Source organism: Ursus arctos, unplaced genomic scaffold, assembly GCF_023065955.2.
Source record: "Ursus arctos isolate Adak ecotype North America unplaced genomic scaffold, UrsArc2.0 scaffold_1, whole genome shotgun sequence".
NCBI lineage: Eukaryota > Metazoa > Chordata > Mammalia > Carnivora > Ursidae > Ursus > Ursus arctos.
Window position 1 is genome coordinate 18,910,231 of NW_026622763.1, and position 20,647 is coordinate 18,930,877.

Genomic DNA, 20,647 nt, shown 5'->3' on the forward strand with positions numbered 1-20,647 from the left:
AAGTTGTTCCTGAAGGTTCTCCACATCAAATCCACTGCACACAAAACTGTGAAAACAGCAGCCTGTGAAGAGGCCCGTGCTAATTCAAAGACCAGCAAGGATAAGATATCTCGTCTAGCTTAAGTAGCAATCAGAAGGTGTGTATCCCTGGGCTTGGAAGTGCACAGAAAATGTCCTGAAGAAAACATGAGGCACCGGCGTCAAAGCTTGTCCACAGGAGCAGGAATTGGGAAAGAAGGAATTTAGGGTGGGGGGCGCCTGGGTGGCACAGCGGTTAAGCGTCTGCCTTCGGCTCAGGGCGTGATCCCGGCGTTATGGGATCGAGCCCCACATCAGGCTCCTCCGCTATGAGCCTGCTTCTTCCTCTCCCACTCCCCCTGCTTGTGTTCCCTCTCTCGCTGGCTGTCTCTATCTCTGTCGAATAAATAAATAAAATCTTTAAAAAAAAAAAAAAAAGGAATTTAGGGTGGGACAGAGATTTGCACTCTGTATCTTTGGTCTCACAAACTTTTATAATGAGCATATACTGCTTTTATCAATCTCGAGAGACCAGCAAACAACACAAAGGATCAGTCTACAAGCAGAATGTCGAGTGCGTGTTTAAGAAGACTAGGGCCTCACAGGCACCATTACCTAACGGAGGTGGAGGCATAATGAGAGAAACTGTAAAGGATACGCAGTGTAATGGATAAAACGAGGCTGGGGGATGGGTCTGGTCTGTGTGGTTGTGAGGCCTCTGGGAGGGGTCCACCACGTGGAGATCTGTGAGAAGATGAGTTTGGCCAAACGACACCCTCTCCAGTCTGAGGAAAAGTTTGAGCGTCTGTGAAGGGGCGGGGAGGGGGCCGTGGTCAGGCCTGACCTTTTTGGACACTGTCACTATTCAGATGTTACTCTCAGGGCACCGGAAACCACGGGAGGGCGTCATGCCTTTCCCATCTCACAATACGCCAAATGACAGATTACCTAAGAAAGTTCTCGGACACACTTTGCGGAGCTTATAGAAGACTGGCATGATTTCATTTTATCCATCTCTCAACTCTTGGCCTCACAATTTAAAAATAAAGAGAATTAACTATATATATTCTACCATTGTTAAGGGACAAGATTTTATGCTAAAATCAAATATATTCTTTTTAAAATCTCCACAGTCAAAAAGAAAATCACCTCTTTCCAAAAAATTTTCTAATTCTTATATCTACTGATTCACTAAATTTTTGAGTGAGCTTTTTCTGAGAAGATCTTAGTTTGGAGTTTTTTATTTAATAGAGCTATGTATCTTAGGAAAGGTTTTCTTTCCCCTGAGAATATTTCAAATATATCTTCATTTCCCACAGAACATGTATTGAGTGACTAAAAATTAACTTGCACTCATTGAAACCTCAAAAAAGAGTCAGAATGCATTTTTCTAAATCATTCTAATGAAGACATTAATAATGTCAAAACTCTGAGTTTTGAAACAGAACTTCTGTTCTCTTTCTAGACGTATTAAAATAGACTTTTTTTTTAAGGTTTGTTCATAACATGATTGCCATTTTCCATGCTGCCTACCGATTATAAACAGAACCAATTTTAAAACCAAACTAGGGCTCTCTGCAATATTCAAGATGTATTACCATCTGGTTTTATATCAGCATTTTTTAACAGGTCCAAAATCTCTATATTACCAAGTATTATCAGAAATGGTTCATATCTCTTTCAATGCACACATTCTTTTCAAAACACTTTTAAGTCACAAACTTTGAAAGTTCCCTTAATTTTTCAGACCATACCTGACATGTGCCTGTCAACCATATTTACATACAGAACTGATTTATCACAGACAACTCAGTTATACTGACCAAAGCTAGTTTTGTCACTATGTCTCTTAAGAATTACTAATCTGAGAAAACACAGCATACCTGATTACCTGGAAGCTTACAGGAGGTGGAAGGGTGCCGGTCTTTATTTGCAATGCAAATCCTATGTAAAGAATATGAACCTTCCCAGTTGACTGCAAAAGCAGTATCCCTAAAACTTACACAATCCATCACCCTCATTTCCAAACACAAGAAAGACAGCAGCATTTTTTTATAAGACATTCAGCAAAAATCAGCATCTGTGATAAAATAGAAAATGGCAGGTAAGGAGATGAAGACCGGAATTCCACCAGACCCCAGCAGGAACAGCTCCAAGACGCTGCCCTTAGCGAGAGAATGGCCATAAGGATGATCAAATTGTCAAAAGTTCTTCAATTGTTTGTAAAAATACAGGAGCTCTAAGCCTGGTATCTAAATAAACCTTTAGATCATTTATCTTTTTCCAATAAATATTTTCTTTCCACCTAACAAGGAAGGAAAGGAGGGAGGGATTTTTAAAAATCTTGCTCAGTTCATTCATTCAACAATTTTGCATACTGAGTCCATGCAAGGATGAATGCTCCTCCCTCCCGACAGAGTTTACCATCCGGCAGTGGCAAGAGGTAATGATCAATATGATCTTCTCCTCGTCACCATGATTATCAGCCTTCACCAACACACACACACACACACACACACACACACACACACACACAGAGTGCAAAGACCTCTCTGCTATCTCAAAGCATCACAGGTAGTAATTCAACAGCAATTCTCTTTAAAAAGACCAACTGGTCCAACCTGACTGCTTCCATTGGATGGCACAGGAGTCCACCAAGCAGCCTATCCCATTTCACCTCACATCTCTGTCAACCACCTCCCTGGAGAATAAGACTGGGGGGTCCTTGTGACAATTTTTTAAAAATATATTTATTGCCATTTCCAAAACGTACCATTTTCCTTTAGATACTACTTTAAACATAACTTCAAAGTCAGCTTATATTGCCTAATCCTTATTTGATTCTCTTTCCATTCAAAACTATGAAAAAATGGCACAAAAGTCTGCCAATATGTAAATGACACTTTAAAACGGGTTTTAAACATTTCATATTACAAATACATTTAGGAACCTAAAGGGTAAACAACACAAGCAGAGACCACCACAAAGGTTTAAAGCATAAAATACAAATACACACACACACACACACACACACACACGCACGCACACAATAAAGCTACCCCACGGTTAAAGTAGGGGAAAACAGAACTCCTCTTCTGCATTTTTTGCTTTAACTTGAAACCAACTTGGGAACAAATTCTATTATAGAAAATAACACAGGTCATGATATTATAGGCCAATGCCAACATTTTATTGGCAAGAATTTGGAGGATTTAAATGACACACTCGCTAAAGGGGTAAAATCATTTTAAAAGAGAAAGAAAACCCTTTTCACAAAGCAAACTTTTAATTCCTTACGCATTACGCAACAGGCTTTGCCTATTAAAGGAAATGGAACCAAATTTTAAGATAGCCCAACTGATCAGGCATAACATATGAAACCAACATTTCCTCATAATTTTTCCCTATTATGAGATTAAGTACATCACATTTAGAATTATTCTCCCAAAGGAAAGACTTGTTCAGTATTTCTTCACATTTGCGTCCTCATTCAAACACCCACAGGATAAAAATCTAACAGCTCTATTAGGCCCATGGACACGTCTGAATAACTATTATTCTGTTGGTAAATCACCACCCCTCATTCCATTCCTCTTTCTTTACATATGTAAATGACGGTGTCTGATCCAGAGCCCACCACCAGCCACCACCACCCAATTACCCTCCAGGGACATCAATCGGATTTGTTATTCTTGCTTCAGCATAAAGAAAAGGAGGCAAGAGGAAGGAAGAGCTATTTTCAGGAATCAGAATTAACTTGATTAGATTTCTGGCTCACTGGTAAATGTTTATACTCTGAAATGCATTACCCTCTACTTCTAAATGTTTGGCTTTTTTCTAGAACGATATGGCACAGTGTTTCCGATATAAATTGTGTCAAGTAATATATGCTGAGTTTTGCAGGGAGCATTTGGTCAAATTCTAATATTCCCTCTTGGGAGCCAACACCAACTTCCAGCAGCAGGTCAACTCTGCAGAATAGAATTTTAAACACACACAGAGTAGTATCTTCCAGCAGACACAGCCTTTTCTTCTCCCTCTCTGAGGGATGTCACATGAGATATCTTGCATGATACTTATCCCTAAGAATATAGATCTTTCTGGTAAGGTAATAAATTAATCACAAAATGCCGAAAATACATTCCTCTTTACCTCAGCATTTAAACAAAAAAAAAACAAAAAAAACCCCACGGTAGTTTCTACCAAGGTTGAAATGAAGCTTAATGTCCTCGCTTAAGCTTAGAAACCACCGCACGATTAATAAGAATAAATAGCACATGCACATTTCTTTAGGCTGCAAATGTTAGCTGAGAAAATGCATGTCAGAGGGCTTCCTAACACCCAAACAGGATTATCCAGACCAGAAAGTAGATTATCCATGGGCACAAAGTGTTCTCTTATCTTAGCTTTTCTTGATTGTAATAAATGTATTTGCTTCCCTTGCCACTGAAAACTTAACAGAGGACCCTCCCACTTCTTTCATTAAAATGTGCACATGATTTTCATCTAAACCTTACACAGATATAAAGGGGGGGGGGACTGAGAGGATATACTGCAATACTGCACTCATCTGGTTGCATTAGGCTCAAAATACAAATCTCAAGGATACAGATTTGTCATATGTCAGCCCAAGCTGAAGGCATCCACCAAGAGAGTATTTTCCCTATTCAGCTTGCAGCCAGAATCTCCTTCCACAAACCCGCATACTGATGAGAGCCGAGGCTCCCAGGATCCCTCTCTGTTTCGTCTTAACCCACCTCTTCCCTCTGCAGAGGAGAGAAGCCATTTTACTAATTTATAAGTACCCTGACTCTCCCACCATCTAAAAAATTTTTTTTCTCATCAACAATAGTCAACTAAAAGCAGAAGCGCATCCCCCAGGAGTCAGAGACTAAAACAGACAACAGCAGCACGTATCGAGCGGCAGGACTCCGGATACTTACTGAAGGCAGCCACCGCCAGGGCCAGCGTGACAATAATGGAGAGCCAGGAGACCCACAAGGCCTTCTTTCTGTAGTTCTGGGCCTCATGAGGCTTCAAGCGAGTGCTGCTTTCTAGTAAGCCTGAAAAAACAAGGAGGAAAGGAAGTTAGACATTTCCTTATTAAGAAACCCACAGCCAGAGCTACACATTCTTATCCAAGGACTGCAAACTGACAGCCCGTGGGCCAAGATGTGTTTGGTTTGGCCCACACTGTGTTTTAACAATTAGAGTCCACATGGAAATCAGGCTATCTGGCGTCTCTTGCAAAATCATAGGTTCTAGCAACACGGGCCATGTATGCCTGCAGGGTAACAGCAGTCGTACTCTCTAGAAAGACCCCTCAGACCCACTCACTCACTGGACGGGAACCTGTCAGCCCCTGCCCTGGTATGAACTCAGCTATACGGGCGTTGCTCTAACAAGCCCCTTCCATTAAGAAAACAGCACAGTGAGCCCACATGCGGCCGGGCATTCGGGCTCCTCGGCTGCAGGCACTGATTTGCATCGATCCCAACAGCAGTGGCCACAACTTGGTGAAAGAGGCTTTGCCCAAAGCAATGAGTCACGGAACGCGAATACCCTCATTGCTCCCCTCAAGAACTAACAGGAAGAGAAGGAGGACTTCTCTTCGATCACAACCCGCAACGGCCACCAGGCCTCAATTACAGGCCCTGTTTTCTTCCCTCCTCTTTCTGCTCTATAGTATGTGTTGCTTTGCACCAAACACATGGCGAACAGTTCTCAGATTATTCAAGCGGGGTAAAACCTGCTAAAGCGGGATAGCTTTCTGGGCAGGCCATGTGTGAGAAAGGTTTGATTTTGTCTCCAATGCTTTCAACACTGAGGGCCCCTGACACCAGCTGAAATTCGTGAGGTCTTACAGGCGATGCCCATGCTCCACTTGCCTTGGGTGGAGGATCAAAACACCTTCAGCATGAGCCTGATTCCTATTTTCCTTCTCCTTTAAAAATAGATCATATATGGTGGCTCTTAGTTGCATGAAGGACCAAATTCTCATGCATGCTCTATCGACAGGACCTTATGACAGCATCTCGGGCTGAATAGCCCGTGACAGACCTTTCTAAGTGGGGCAGCTTCATCACGACAGCTCCAGATCGTGAAGAACTGGTAGTCAAAGCTCAGGCACCCATTTGTAAAATACCACACAGCCTGCAACATATCACACCTGGCCCACCATGTAAGAGACATCATTCCTTTTGACCAACTGGGCACCGTGCTCAGCCTCTGGCTGCTGAAAACTGCATCCTCTTTAAAAATTATAAAAGACCCGGGTAAAACTTCTCAATTCCATTCACTACCCAGCCTCAAGCACCCTCAACAAGTCCTAAAGGAAGCAAGAGGAAATGTCAAGAAAGGTGCTTCGGGAACCCAGTCTATAGCCCAGAGATTTTTAAATAATCAAAACCCGTAGATTTGCATGGGATCACAAGGTAGAGGAGATTGCAAAAGGTGGGTCTAAACACATCTCCATCACCTCACTGTAAAAATCTCCCCAAACCTTCCTTAATAAATGCACTTGGATAAAAAAAGAAAAACCTTCTCTCTTGTCAAATTCTGCCGTTGGTACACATGACTTCAGATTAAAATCCCCTCATCCACCTGCTTTTGTCCCTTTGTCTACTTTTCCCCTAGCCACCAAACAACACGCCATTCTAATTTTCGATGACAATCACCCTTCTGTTCAAGTCAACCTAGAATGAGCAGGTCCCGCACTCTCCCAATCATTTGTTTTCTTTTTCCCCAAATGATATAAAAATCTTCCTTTCATTCTGGCCAACTGATTTTCCGGAGAAGTGAAGTTGTAACATGTACGTAGTGACTCAAGTGAGCAGTTCATCTGGGGCGTATCTTGACAGCAAGTCTCAAGAGGTTTATCCACTGGGGGTAAAAAACCAGGTTCCTTTCAGAAGCAGATTTCATTTCCTAAGAGAAAGGACAATGATCTGGGTTTTTCATTCTGCCACATAACATTATTTTTCCTTCCAGAGACAGCGGCTGACAGCAATAGGACTGGTCCCGACCACACAGACCACCACATGGCTCAGCCCACAGTGGACCAGCACACTCATGAAGGAGTTTGGGGTGTCCCCTCACAAGGGCTGGGCTGCCCTAAGAGGACACCTGAGTCCTCTAAACAGCAGGACTGGTGGTTGCTCCCCAGATCTCACCCTGTGTGTGTGTGTGTGTGTGTGTGTGTCCCCTATGAGAGGTTTTGAATTTAAAAAACTGGAGTAAATGTAATGCGAAAACCATCCAAGAAGGCAGGGACTTTCCCATATCTGTCCAACCTTTGCTTATATCCTACTGGTTTTCCTTTCTAAAACTCCAGCTGATAATAAGAACGGAAAACACCTCCCCCTCAAAGGGGAGCATGATGACCTACGAAGACCCATAAATTAATGGTCCACAAATAGGTGCCTCTCTCTCCACGTTGGTTGCGTGCATACTCACAAGCAATGACGAGACTGCCTCAAGTTTTCAGAAAGCTGTGCTTGGGAAGTAGAAGGTAGCCCAGCCTAGAGAAGCTAAGGAAGGCTGCACATTTGCATGTAGGGCTGTGCCCCTTCCTGAACATAGTTGGCCTCCACATTCAGATTTCTAATCTCACTCCAATTCCATCTATTTGTAATCTAGGCCTGACGTTAGTAAGCCAAAGTGCTGTGTGAAAGAAAGACTGATAACTCATTGTTTGGGTAGAGTGGGAAATGCAAATACATGTGGTTAAGTTGAAGCCATCCGTCATGTCCATGCTAGTAAGAATTAGTTCTAATATCTTTCTCCTAATCATAGTCACACTTGGATTTTCTGAAGGAAGGGGAATATTCATTACATAGGAAGGTAGTAAGAAATGCAGAAGCATGTAAAACTCTAAGCCGGCTTGGGGCACAATGATGGGAAACCACTTGTGTAGAGAAGAGTGGATATTAAAAGGGAGGAGGTGAAAACACCCAAGACAAACTTGGCCTATTTGGGGGGTGTTAATCCCTAAAAGTCTTAGACCACACGACTCTTGCTCCCTGACTACAAGGCTCAGCCAAATGGCACTGCATTATCAGCTAGCTAGGTTTCTGGGAAGCAGCCCACATCACTTCTAAGGGGAAAATACCTCTAAAGTCCTAAAACACTAGCTTATAAGGCAAGCCTTTGATGGGAGTTAGACGCAGTCCATAACCGGCTCTAATAGCTCAAAAGAAAGTGAGGACAAGAAAGAAGGCTAAATATAGACACACATCCAGGGCACCGACACCCCCTTCACCCTATAGGTATTTAGGCCTAGAAAAAAAGCAAGCCAGGCACGATGGAGAGATGCACAGCAGGCAACTGCTTTAGCTCCTTCCTCCCCAATCCTTTCACCATTAGGAAAAAGGTAGCTGCAATCGAACCGTTCCCAAGGGATTCAAAAAAAAATCGATATTGGAAAGCCGCAGCCCCATAAGAAAAAAATAACACAAACACAAAATATTGTAATAAACCTCCCCAGGTAACCTGATCTAGTTAACAAAAATGATTCATTCATCATTAACTCTTTGCTGTCAGCAATAGGTCAAACAAAAGAACGTCACACTGACTTTCAGCTTTCAATGCCACACAGCGCTGGGTTCTTTGGAGGACAGGGTTCATGCTAACAGAGAGGCTGTGTGTGATATGCAGTGCTTTCACACAGGGACAGTTCATGAACAGTGACCGCTTTCAGGCTATCATATAATGGAAAATGAAATTCAGCTGACCAATGAAAAATAACCCTAAGAATTAATTCAGAAGGGCTTTTTACACTTGAGCACGAAGCTACGGAATGATGCTAAATATTAACTCCCCCTAGCACTTTCTTCCCTCCTGTCCTTTGGTGGGGTGGGGAGAAATAGGCCAGCTTTGACAAATGACCTGCAATGCTACAGAAATAAGCCCAGCCCAGAGTTCTGTCTTTCTTCAATAGAAAATTCTTAAATCCTACAGTGTTAGTTGCAGAGGAAAAGGTAATTCACATGACCTATAATAAAGCGGATAGGTTTTGTGGGGTGCTTGCGCTGTCACCCATCATCAGCTCTACAACAGGATCTAGTTATGTTGGAACAGAAGGAGAAACTGCAACATAGGTGCAGAACTCGTTGCAACTGGAGGAGCTCCAGTTCCCCCTGAGCAATCCCCGCCGCTTCTCTGGGATTGCTGTTTCCATGTCATTTTATTTCACATGCTACAGTTTTAAATTTCTATGAGGAAAGAGATCGTGCATCCGAACACTAAACCGGAATAAAAATGTACAGGAGATACTAAGAATAGGACCGAAAACCTGCTAAGACTAAAATATAAAAATCCGCCACAGCCAACAAAATAAGGCTTCCAAGAAAAGGGGGTGGAGTGGCGATGAGCCGGCTCCCCACCCCGCTGAAGGGCCTGGCTGCAAGAATCCCGCTTCGGCCACTAACCGGCTTTAGCCCAAACACTGAGTCTTTTTGAGGGGGCCGATCTGAATTTAGATTCAGAAAGCAGCAGAAAAGGTATAGACGTGGCCAAGAACACAGCTCCCTCCAAACCAAAAGGAAACGAGGCAGGGAGGGTAAGAGGGATGTAGGAGGAGAGAGGCACGAGAATGAACAACGGAGTCTCTCCCGTTTCCTGCGGGCCTCTCAAAGGGGGCATCGGCTGTATCTCGGAAGGTAGGGGGTTGGTCTCCCAGGAAAGGGACGTTTGTGGGGTTCCAGGCCAGTGTCTTGGGAGGGATTCTGAAGGGGCTGGAGACGTGCGGTCCGGGAACCACCAGTTTTCAGTGGCGTCCACTCAGAGGAGGTTGGTGGTCCAAACCCAAGTGCCCCAGTCCTCTGCCATCACAAAACAGTGGGGCAGTGACCCATGGTAAACCCGGTCCCCTGCAAGTGAGGGTCGAGGACCGCCCGTCTTCCCTCACCGGGGCGACCACCAACCGAGTCGGCGAGGCTAAACCCGCAGAAGGAAGTTTTCCCGGGGAGCCGCCGGGGGTCGGAGGGGGCTTGGAAGGAGGACGCACTGAGCTCGGGTCCCTCCGAGCTGAGCAGGGTCCGCAGTCCCCCGGGAGCACTGGGCTCCAAAAGCAAAAAACGCCTCCCGCGAACTTTTCCACTGGGCGCCGGAGGGCCGGGGCTGGCTAAGAGGAGAGCACGGGCCCGCGCGGGGTCCACCCGGAGGCTGCCCGGTTCTCGCGCTCCGGGTAAGGAGCGGCTGCCCGGGCGGCGCCGGCCTCAGGAGGTGGGGCTGCGGAGCTCCTCTCTCCGCGCCCTCGCGGGGAAGTCCCGGCCCCGCGCCCCCCGAGACGCCGAGCCCCGCGCCCCGCGCCCCGCCAACCTGCAAGTGGGTAGAGGCGGGCCGGGAGCGGCGGCTCCTCACCGCGACGCGAGAGGGGGAAAGGGGCCGCGCCGGCAAGCGGCCAGCGCGGCGTGCGCTCACCTCGATCCTCCAGCCCGTCGCTGAACTGGCGGCTCTCGCTGATCCGCAGCTGCCGCTCCTCTTCGGGCTTGGGCGGCTCGCGCGCTGGGTTGCTCAGAGGGCCCGGACCGGGGGCGGCGGCCAAGGGCGCGTGGCCCCGGGGCGGCGCCGGGACCGCGGGGACCGGGGCGCTGCGGCGCTCGCTGCCCGCGGCCGGCTCCATGGCGCGGGGCGGCGGTTCCGGGCGGCGGCGACGAGCGCGGCGGGGACTTGAGTCAGAAGTGCCAGGTGCCGCGGCTCGGAGCGAGCAGAGGGACGGACGGACCGCTGGAAGAGGGAGGGAGGGTGCCGAGGAGCTGAGGTGCGCCGACAGCAGGCTGGGCGGGGGTGTCGAAGAGCCGCACGGCTCGCGCGGCGGGTGGCAGAGGCTGGGGCCGCGCTGTCGCCGCCGCGCTCCGCCCACGGGGGCAGGTGCGGGCGGCAGGGACCCGCCCCAAGGCCCCGGCGCCCGAGACCGCGCTACGAGGCCGGTGGGGAGGTAGGAGGGATCCCGCTCGGCTGGAGGCCGGGAGGCTCGCGGGAACTGCTGGCGGCCTGACGAGGGTGTGACTGGAGACCTGCCCCACCCGCGCCGCGGGATGGTATCCGGTGGGGACGCGCTCCGACCCGATTTCTGCCGTCCGGAAGGCAGCGCCTTAATTTGACATCTTTCTCCTCTGGAGCTGCGCAGGCTTCAGAGGCGGTGCAGGGTCTCCACCTGGGCTACCAGCCTCACCGCCCATCCCGGGAAAACGAGGTTCACCTGTCGCCAACCCTCCCGGCTCCGGCCTTCTTCTAGGAGCTTTGATTCCCCTCCTTTTTTCTCTCTAGCACCAACTTAAGGGGACCGGGTAACCTTGGAACCACTGGGAACTCTAGATGTTTGGACGCCAAGGTTCCCCCACTGCGACTATCCCTGGGCCTTTGTCCCAGCTAGTCCCCTGCCAGCTCGCTACTTCCCCTCTGAGTATCCAAATGTTGACATATCTTCAGGACTCGCACGGAAGGCTCCCTCCTAGGAGAAGCCTTCCCTGGCTGTCCCGGAGCAGCCGACTGTCCGTGCTGTGACCGCGCGGAGCTCGTACCCTTGCGCTGTCGGGATAGTCTCCTCAAAGAGAGGCAACCACCTAGTTCACGCCAGGGCCCACGCCCGCTCTCTCGGAGCTCCGAGAGGAGCAGAGGCGGGGGAACCGGCCGTTTATCAGATTAAGCTTGAATTTAAGTATCAACATCCAAACTCCAGAGGTTAGATTTCATCTTTAGATGGATATCAGTCTTTAAATTTAATGAGTCCCTTAAAATGCCAGTTCCTCACTTAAAGCCTGCCTACTTTTTTGGGGTGAGCACTCTTTTTGAAGAGTAACTACTTTACTTCCTCATTCTCATTTTGCCTACGACCGAATTCAGAGCCCAATTTAAATGCCTTTGGGGTGCAATGGACACTAATAGTGGCAAGGTCTCATTTTATTTTGTGTTGTCGGATTGGGATGAGAAGATCTTAGTTGACCTTGGCCAACTCACTTTACCTTTAGATCACTAATTTCCTTAACTACAAACTCAAAGAGCTGGAGGACTAGGTCATTTCAAATGTCCCTTCTGGCTAGGGAAACAGGGAGGAAGGGAAGTAAAAAAATGAAGAACAGGAAAATCACTACAATTATTTGAATAAAACAATGAAAATTTCTACCCACCCATACTGATTCTGTCCTCGGAGGTAGACAGTCCTTCAGATACTGAAGACCCCTTCCCCTACTTTGTTGCTCTCTCTCACCCAGACTTTTTTCCTCCAGGTTATCCCGGTTGATTCTCTGTCAATGGCTCTCAAACATTAGAATCACCTGGAGACCTTAAGGGACAAAATACCCAGGGCTACTGCCCCTGCCAGAAATCTGATATTATAGATGATGAAATTAATCTGGTCTGGGACCTTGGCTTGGGTATTTTTTTAAGCTGCCTTCCTAGTCTAAGAATCATTCGGGAAGTTATTTGTTTGTTTAAATGCTGATTATTTACAGCTCTTTAAGATTCTCATTCAGTATATTCCAGGGTCTGGCTAGGAATCTTCATTTGAATATCGCACACACATATTCTGATGTAGATTGTATGTAGATTGTTCCAGGACCACAACTGTAATTCTCACTACCTAACTGCCCTCTACAATGGGGACTGTCTAGCTCTGCCCCCGCATGCATGCACATACCCACTCTCTGGTCTTCTGTTTCTCACCCCCCCTCCAGGGTGTGAGGTTCTCTCAAAGAACCAAGTATCATTGTTCTTTCCTCTGGTCCCTCAATTGATTCTCTACTCCAGCACATCTGAAATGTGAATATGCAGATGCACTTTACGCCCGGGATTCTTGTTAAAATGCAGATTCTAACTCTGTAGGTCTGGGATAGAGGCTGAGGTTTCTTACAAACCTCCAGGTGCTGCTAAGTTGCTGATCTGAAGACCACACTTGAAGAAGTAAGGATCTAGGAGTTATTTATTATTCATGGAATAAACATATTTTCCTTCAAGTTCCAGCTGCCCTAGTTCAATAATCCATTCTTGTCTCCTCCAGAAAGATTTCTCTGATTCCAGCTCCCCTTGGGTGCTCCTTTTTGTGAACCATAACAATTTAATAATTCATTGCTTATTTCATGAGTGAGGCAGGTACTGTGGGGCTAGTGTGATCCCCATTTTCACTCGCCCACATCTACCTGGACGCTAAGGACACAGCGTTCCCCCAAACAATCTCTGCTGATTGACTGGGAGGTAACATTAGCTTCCATTCTTGGAGGACATACCATGTGCCAAGCACCTTAGCCAACTGTTTCACATGCGTTGTCTCCATCACTCAACAACTACTATCCTCATTTTACAAAGGAAGAAATCAAGTCTGTTTAAACCCTAGCACCACAGCCCACCGTGGTACCGCCCCCTAGGGGATATTTTGGAAACTTGCAGGTGCTTTAATTTGTTATCCCAATGATGGGAGGGGCTGGGCCACTGGCATTTAGTGGGGGAGGGTCAGGCATACGGGAAGTCTGGCCCTGCCCAGAAATTTGCTGCACAATGAAGACTGTGTCCCACATGGGTTTTATATGTCAGGCTGGACACCTGGGTTAATTAAAATGTGCTCCTAATTACATTAGAATCCTAACTCTGTTTTACATGTAAACACAAAATATTTTGCACCACACTGAATTTTCTGTAAATGCAACCACGTAAGTCCAGGATAGATGGCTCTTTGTTCACTGTTTTGGAAAATCAGGACACTGAAGCCAGTTCCACTCATGACATCTGAGTCAGCAATCAACACATCTTTGCCTGTCGAATGTATAACTGCCACAGGCCCCTATGTGTATATGAAGATTTTTATTTAGCTCTTATTTCAAAATGTCAAAAAATAAAAGCCAATAATATTCCAGAGTCTTGTCTTCCCTTAAATTATAAGCTTCTACACCTGATTACTTCTTTTTTATTTCTGAGGCGATTCTAAGTATTTATAAAAGCAAATATGTACTAGGTATTTTTGGCTTTACTTTTACCTCCCTTTATTATAATTAGGTCATTATATTGATGTTTTTGTGTGTAGTTATTAGCTGTTAAATCAATTTCATGATCACAATAGTGAATACAAAATAAGTGCCCTAAAAAGGCTGCCTTACTTGTCACAGCCAAGAGGAGCCTAAGAAGACACAACATCTAAATGTAACGTGGTGTTCTGGAAGGCATCCCAGAACAGCAAAATAACATTAGGTAAAAATTAAGGATATCTGACTAAAGCATGGACTTCAGTTCCTAATAATGTGTCATCGATGGTTCATTAATTGCAGCAAATGTGCCACACTAAGATGTCAATGATTGGGGAAACTGAGGGCAGCGTCTGTGGGAACTCTCTGTACCATCCTCTCAGGTTTTCTGCAAATCTAAAACTGTCCTAAAATATAAATTCTACTTTTAAAAAAGTAAAATAAAGCAGGAGGAGGATAGGGAGGGATAGGAAGGCTTGAGTGTGGGACATAGACATCCTAACCTGGAACTATGAATGCCCATTGCAGAATAGAGACCATGGGAAGACAAAGGACATGAGGTACTTGGAAACTTGAATATGGTCATCAAAAGAGCAATGTTCACTAACAATGGTAAGAAAGACAGAATATGACAAGAATTAAACTAATATTCTAATTTTAAGCCTATTCTACTGGCTTTTACCAAGATGTATTTTTAGTATATGTCAGGATTTAAGAAGTTTTGGAAATTTTGTGAAATCTCATATTTTCAAATTATCAGGCTTCCACCGGGACATTTTAGAAAGGCACATTTGGGTAAGAGCATGTAGACAGACATATAAGTTGACTGGTGAAAGATAAGAAGTTGAGCGATGCCTTTTGTTTTACTCTTATCTATTCCATTTTACATTTTCAGTAAATTTAGATCCCTAATCCCAGAATATATACAGGTAAGAGAAGAAAAGCTAAGAAGCTAAAAGAAACAAATCAGGCAAGAGCCTCAGCTGGTGTAAAACAGCGACTCCTGCTGGAGCCCCCTGCTGAGGGTCGTGAGTCCTAGGAACACTCTCACTAAGGGTCCACTCAAACCTCACAATCCTAGAAAGCAGGGATTATCAGCAACCCCATCTTAAACATAAGGAAACCAAAGCTCAGGTTAAAAACCATTGCCAACGACCCCAGCAGTAGAGCTCCCAGACAGTGCTCTTAACCATGACACTGCAAGGTCCCTATGGAAGAATCTAAAGATATCTAGAGGATGGCTTCTATACCTGGTTACCCGACATCGTATTTTTTTTTTTTAAAGATTTTATTTATTTATTTAACAGAGATAGAGACAGCCAGCGAGAGAGGGAACACAAGCAGGGGGAGTGGGAGAGGAAGAAGCAGGCTCATAGCAGAGGAGCCTGATGTGGGGCTCGAACCCAGAACGCTGGGATCACGCCCTGAGCCGAAGGCAGACGCTTAACCGCTGTGCCACCCAGGTGCCCCACCGACATCGTATTTTAGATTAAAGTCTACTAGTTTTATTTTATTATGCCTGTAGACTTTAGAACCCCAACTATCAGCATATTACTCATCTTTTTCAAGTCCTGGAGAAATATACACGACACTTAGAGCTACCATGACTTTCAGTAAACTGTTCCATGATGGGAGTATCTAAACTGAGTGCCAAAGTCAACCCAGAACAGCATCCGTATTGACGGGTCCTGAGATCTTTCCTTGGAAAGTGGGAAGTGCCTGTGTATATGTGTGCCTGCAGGTGTGACTGTTGAACTACAAACTCCCTCTCCCATACAAAAATTACTATGGAACAAAAATGACTATGGAACATTTAGAGAAACACCATAATAGTGGGAAGCATTAGGAAGAGGTTTGGTGTGGAAGATATTGTAGTATTAAGGCATACGAAAGAAAGAATTGTTCAGTGCTAGCTCTGCCTTTAAGGGACTTACATTCTAAGCAGGATAGTATAGTCGTGCATTGCCCACCTTTGCCCTGTGCTTGCTTCAGCGCTGCGTCTTCACTCAGCCTGCGCATTACAATCACCAGGGCTAGGGAGACCAACTTGTTCTGGTTTGCAGAGGAGAGTCCTGGTTTTGGCACTGAAAAATCTGAGTCCTGGGAAGCCCCCTCGGTCCCGGGAAAGTTGGGACAGTGGGTTACCCTACTGGAATGCTTTTATTTTTTTAGATTTTTATTTATTTGCTTATGAGAGAGAGAGAGAGAATGAGAGAGAGAGAGAGAGCATGAGAGAGAGAGCACATGCATGAGCAGGGGGGAGGGGCAGAGGGAGACGGAGAAGCAGGCTCCCAGCTGAGCAGGAAGCCCAATGCGGGACTCGATCAACCGATCAATCGATCAGTCTGGGGACCCTGGGATCATGACCCGGGCCAAAGGCAGATGCTTAACTGACTGAGCCACCCAGGCACCCCTGGGATGCTTTTAAAAATCCTGCTGCCCAAACCAAGCCCCTAACCAACCAGAGGTGACTGCAGCAGGCAGAGTAGGAAAGGTGTGCTGGCTGGTCCATTCCTCCTTGTGCCGTCCTGACTGCTGAAGTCCGCCTGGCCAAACTCCCACTCTGGGGTCTTCAGACCACTGTTTCTGAGGGGCAGCAAGTGGTCCTTCCCTTCAGGAGGGCCCTGGGCTTCTCATGCCAGCAGATGAGGTCCCAGCACCACTCCTAGTGTTTTCGGCCCTGGCAGCAGCGTATCAGCACACGCACGATGATGGGGACAGCCAGAACCACAGTGGGGACTATTACCAAGGTGGTGATGGCCTGCTTTTTCTGGTTGGCAGCCCCAATAGCCAGGCGGGTTTTGGAAGGACCCCTCCCCACCCAGGTGATTCCACTGTGCAGCCAAGGCTGACCAAGAACTGCTTCAAAGACAGTGCTTCTCCACTCGAATGTGCACAAGAACCACCTGGAGATCTTGGTAAAATGCAGATTGCAATTCAGTAGGCCTGGGGGAGGACCCAATTTTTTGCATTTCTAACAAGCTCTCAAGTGATGCCAGTGTTGCTGGTGCACAGACCACCCTCTGAGTGGCAAGGGTCTGATATGTAGTAGTGTTTCTACTTTGAAAGAAACTCCAATGTCGTCAAGAGGGAGGGAATGTGGGGACAAATTAACAAAAGGGAAAAATCAAATGACATATAAGTAACTCATGATAACACAACACAGAGAGCAAGCAGATTCTAGGATACATTCCTCTTTTGAATTCCTCAGTGTTCAACACACACAGTGGGCATGCAACACATAGAAAAGGGTAACTGGAAATGTTTCGTGGAGGTGAATGCTAGCAGTGGTTTGCAAGGGTGAGAGATTCTGTGATCACATTAGCTACAACTTCGTAGAAATGCACACATCCACAATTCTCACTAAGTAATGGGTACCTCTGGGGAAAGAGGGGGACTGGGATTGGGATGGGGCATATCGAAGGGGCTTCTGGGTGCCTGGGAAAGTTCTAGTTCTTGACTTGGGTAGCACTTGCTCTGTAATAATTTATTAAGCCATGCATTTGACTTGCGTGGTTTTCAGTGTCCATGCTTTATTTTACAGTAGAAGTATTGGTAAGAAATTCTAACCAAAACAGCCATATATATTGCAATGGCTAGGTCTTCCCTGGCAAAAGCGGTGTGGACTGCACCCAATCAGAGGTTGCTAGGGGAGACCGCACATGCAAGGCGAATGAGTCATCTCACTCAGCACCACGGAATGTCAAAGATAGGGAAGAGTAGTAGGGCATTAAAAAGAGTAAAGTTCGCTGACTTTGATAAGGGAAAGCAGAGTTACATAAGCTCAAAAACAAAACAAAACAAAATGAAAAAACCCTGTTACAGTTTCTTCACTCGTATGAAAAAAAAAAAAGTTAATGGCATCTCCTCTGCCCTGATGCTCCTTCTACCCCTCTGACCTTTTCAGAGTCCTGAGCCCATGAATCCAACTGTCCCTGACATTCCCCAACTGAATAAGCCCCTCAAAATGTGTCCAAAGGCAGAACTCTTTATCTTTCCCCCCAAACCTGTGCATCTTCAATCTCCCTTTATTGGCAAATTGCAGCACCCTGTAATTTTGAGACAGAATCCCGGCAACACCTCTTCTTAACTTTTACTCTTCCTCATCCCTTCCAAGCAGCAGGTGACTAACTTCTATTGATTCTCCCTTCTTAACACGGCCTTATGTCATCTCACCTTCTCAACTATGTTCCTATTATTTTATGGCAGGACACGCCGACTCTCGCCTGTATTATTGCAGATGCCCCCTGGCCAGTCTGTCTTCCTCTGGTCCAGCTCCCCCAGTACCCTCCACACTCCAGTTACAGCGCTTTCACCAAGAAATCATTCTAGCCATGCTGCTCCTCCGTGCACTATTGCTACTGCACTATTGTTTAGGGAATGAAGTCTTAAATCTTTCAGGTTGGTAGGGAAAACCCTCTCAACCTATGTCCTGCCACCTTTCTCTCCTACTGTACTGACCCCTCCCCATCCCTCCAGACCCCATCTCTCCAACTGGGCAAAATTTCTTTGGTTCCCCAAATTTTCCTGGATGATGCATTCATGCCTCTGTGCTTTTGCCCTTGCTATTGTCTCTTTCTGGAAGTCTTCTGGGCTCTCTCTCAATCCCAGGGTCCCCAAATGCAGGGACACTCCAGTACCTTCTGCTCTTTCAAAGAGTTGAGTCTTTACAAGTCTTTGCTGACATATCCACCTGCTAAGGGGTTCTAATCTGTCCCTCTGCTTCTCTCCCACTATTTATACCCTAATAACCCTTTATTTCTCTAAATGTGTTTATATACCAACTTCTTTCTGCCTTATGGGAAACTTCTCAAGGAAGGAACATAATATATTCATCCTAGTTTTTCAGGCATTTATTACCACATATGCAGGGAGTTAAAGGGGGGTGGGGAGTGTTGAAGGAATAAATGAATAACTCTTAGTTGCTCCCATATCACACTGTAGATAATTGAGTTAGCCAGATTATTTGTGATTGATTTCATGGCCAGCCACTGAAGCGGTTCCCAAAAATTACATCTCCTTCCCACCCTCCTCCATCAGTAGCAAAAGAAAGAGAAATCCATATTCTGCCTCTTAAATTGCTAAAATGGAAGAACTCACAGAAAAAAAATGTATAATTTGTACAATCCTCTTAAAGATGACAGACCACCCCTCCCATCCAGCTCTCAATGGCAGATGCTGTTAAAATTATTTGGTTTTAAACTTCGCAGTTCCTCTTCCCAAAGCCTATACTATTGAGGTACATATTTGTAAATATTTTGTTGAGGTTTAACATATATGTAGAAGAGTACACAAATCTAAAGGTCAAAGCTCCATCAATTTTCACAAAGTGCACATGGAACCACTTCAATAAACAGAATATTATCAGTCCCTCAAAAGCTCCTCCACTGTCCCATTCCAGTTACTAACCCCCACATCAAGGTAGACTGAAACAGTTCCAATAATGTTTTGATACAAACTGTTTTGTGAAATTTGTGTATTTTTATATTTTATATAAAAAAATAAAATATGCTCATTGTAAAAAGTTAAAACTAAACAGAAGTGCAAAAATGTGGAAAGAATTGGCAAGAATTTCCCCCATTAACCCTCTGACCAGATACACACATGATGTACAAACACCCCATCCCCAAAGTTAAACACTTACAATGGTTTGGTGCATGTATCAGTGAAGACTATATAACAAGTAAGAGATAATACTATATGCTGGCTAATTGAACATAATAATAATAACGAAAGATTTAAAAATAAAAATTATAAAAAGAGATAATTCTATTCAAAATGGATGAAACAATAACACAATGTATTGACATAATTTATTAAAACATTTTCTGAGTGAATGAATATTCAGGTTGTTTCCAACATTTTACTGTTACAAATAATGCCGTATCCACCATTTCATTTTGAAATGTAAAGTGATTTTGAAAGTCCAGAGGTAGGGAGGCTTTGGGATTTGTTTCCAGCCACTCAAATATGTCACCAAAGACTGGTTTCTATCTCCTTGCTCTGCCTTCCAAGATATCAGCTCCATCTTAAGTGTGTCTCACTTCGTGTTTGAACATAACTGCCAAGAGGGCCACATGCTTCATCAGAAGGGAGTAGTGAGGGAAAGGAAAGAGGGAAGAGAGACAAATTCAACGACCATAGAGTGAACATCCTAGGCTTCCTTCTGATTGGACCAAATATGGCTATGTGCTGATTTATGAACCACTAATTGAGGCCTGGGGAATGCCATGTATTGAGTAAATCAGTTCCCCTTCCTGAATTGATCTGTGTGGCATAAAGGATAGAATTATCCAAGTTAGCGCCATGAATAGGGCCAACCTCTGGAGTTGGGCACAGAGTCAATTCTATCCAAAGTGAGTAAATAGCTACTACACAATGGGATATGGTTGGAATGGATGCTGGGAAGGCCACCATATTATTCACTACAATGAACACTCTTTGAGACCTTTTTTTTTTTTTGTCCAAACATACACTTACATACACATAAACACATATATTCAATTTTTAACTAAAATGGGATCACATTATTCTGCAACTTTATTTATATATAAATCTACCTCGGCTTTTTGTGAAGTATTCCATCATATGGGTAAACAATAATTTCTTTAACCATTCCCCTAATTGGCGAACATTTAAATTGTTCTAAACATCTCTTTTACCAAAATTCTATG

General features: G+C 45.2%; 1 protein-coding gene and 1 long non-coding RNA gene across 4 annotated transcripts in view; both read right to left on the reverse strand.

Moving 5' to 3' along the window:
• TMEM163 (transmembrane protein 163) overlaps positions 1 to 10,642 on the reverse strand; it is a 218,142-nt gene extending 207,500 nt beyond the window's left edge. The window contains exons 1-2 of the mRNA XM_026510112.4: positions 10,441 to 10,642; positions 4,962 to 5,081 (exon numbers count right to left, since the gene is read on the reverse strand). Coding sequence (XP_026365897.1) covers positions 4,962 to 5,081; positions 10,441 to 10,642 — 322 coding nt within the window. The remainder of the gene's footprint in view (positions 1 to 4,961; positions 5,082 to 10,440) is intronic.
• A 4,778-nt stretch (positions 10,643 to 15,420) lies between these two features.
• Positions 15,421 to 20,647, reverse strand: part of LOC125281353 (uncharacterized) — a 168,848-nt gene continuing 163,621 nt past the window's right edge. For all 3 annotated transcript variants that reach the window (XR_008960716.1, XR_007188520.2, XR_008960715.1), the window contains exon 5: positions 15,421 to 20,053. This is a non-coding gene — a long non-coding RNA (uncharacterized LOC125281353). The remainder of the gene's footprint in view (positions 20,054 to 20,647) is intronic.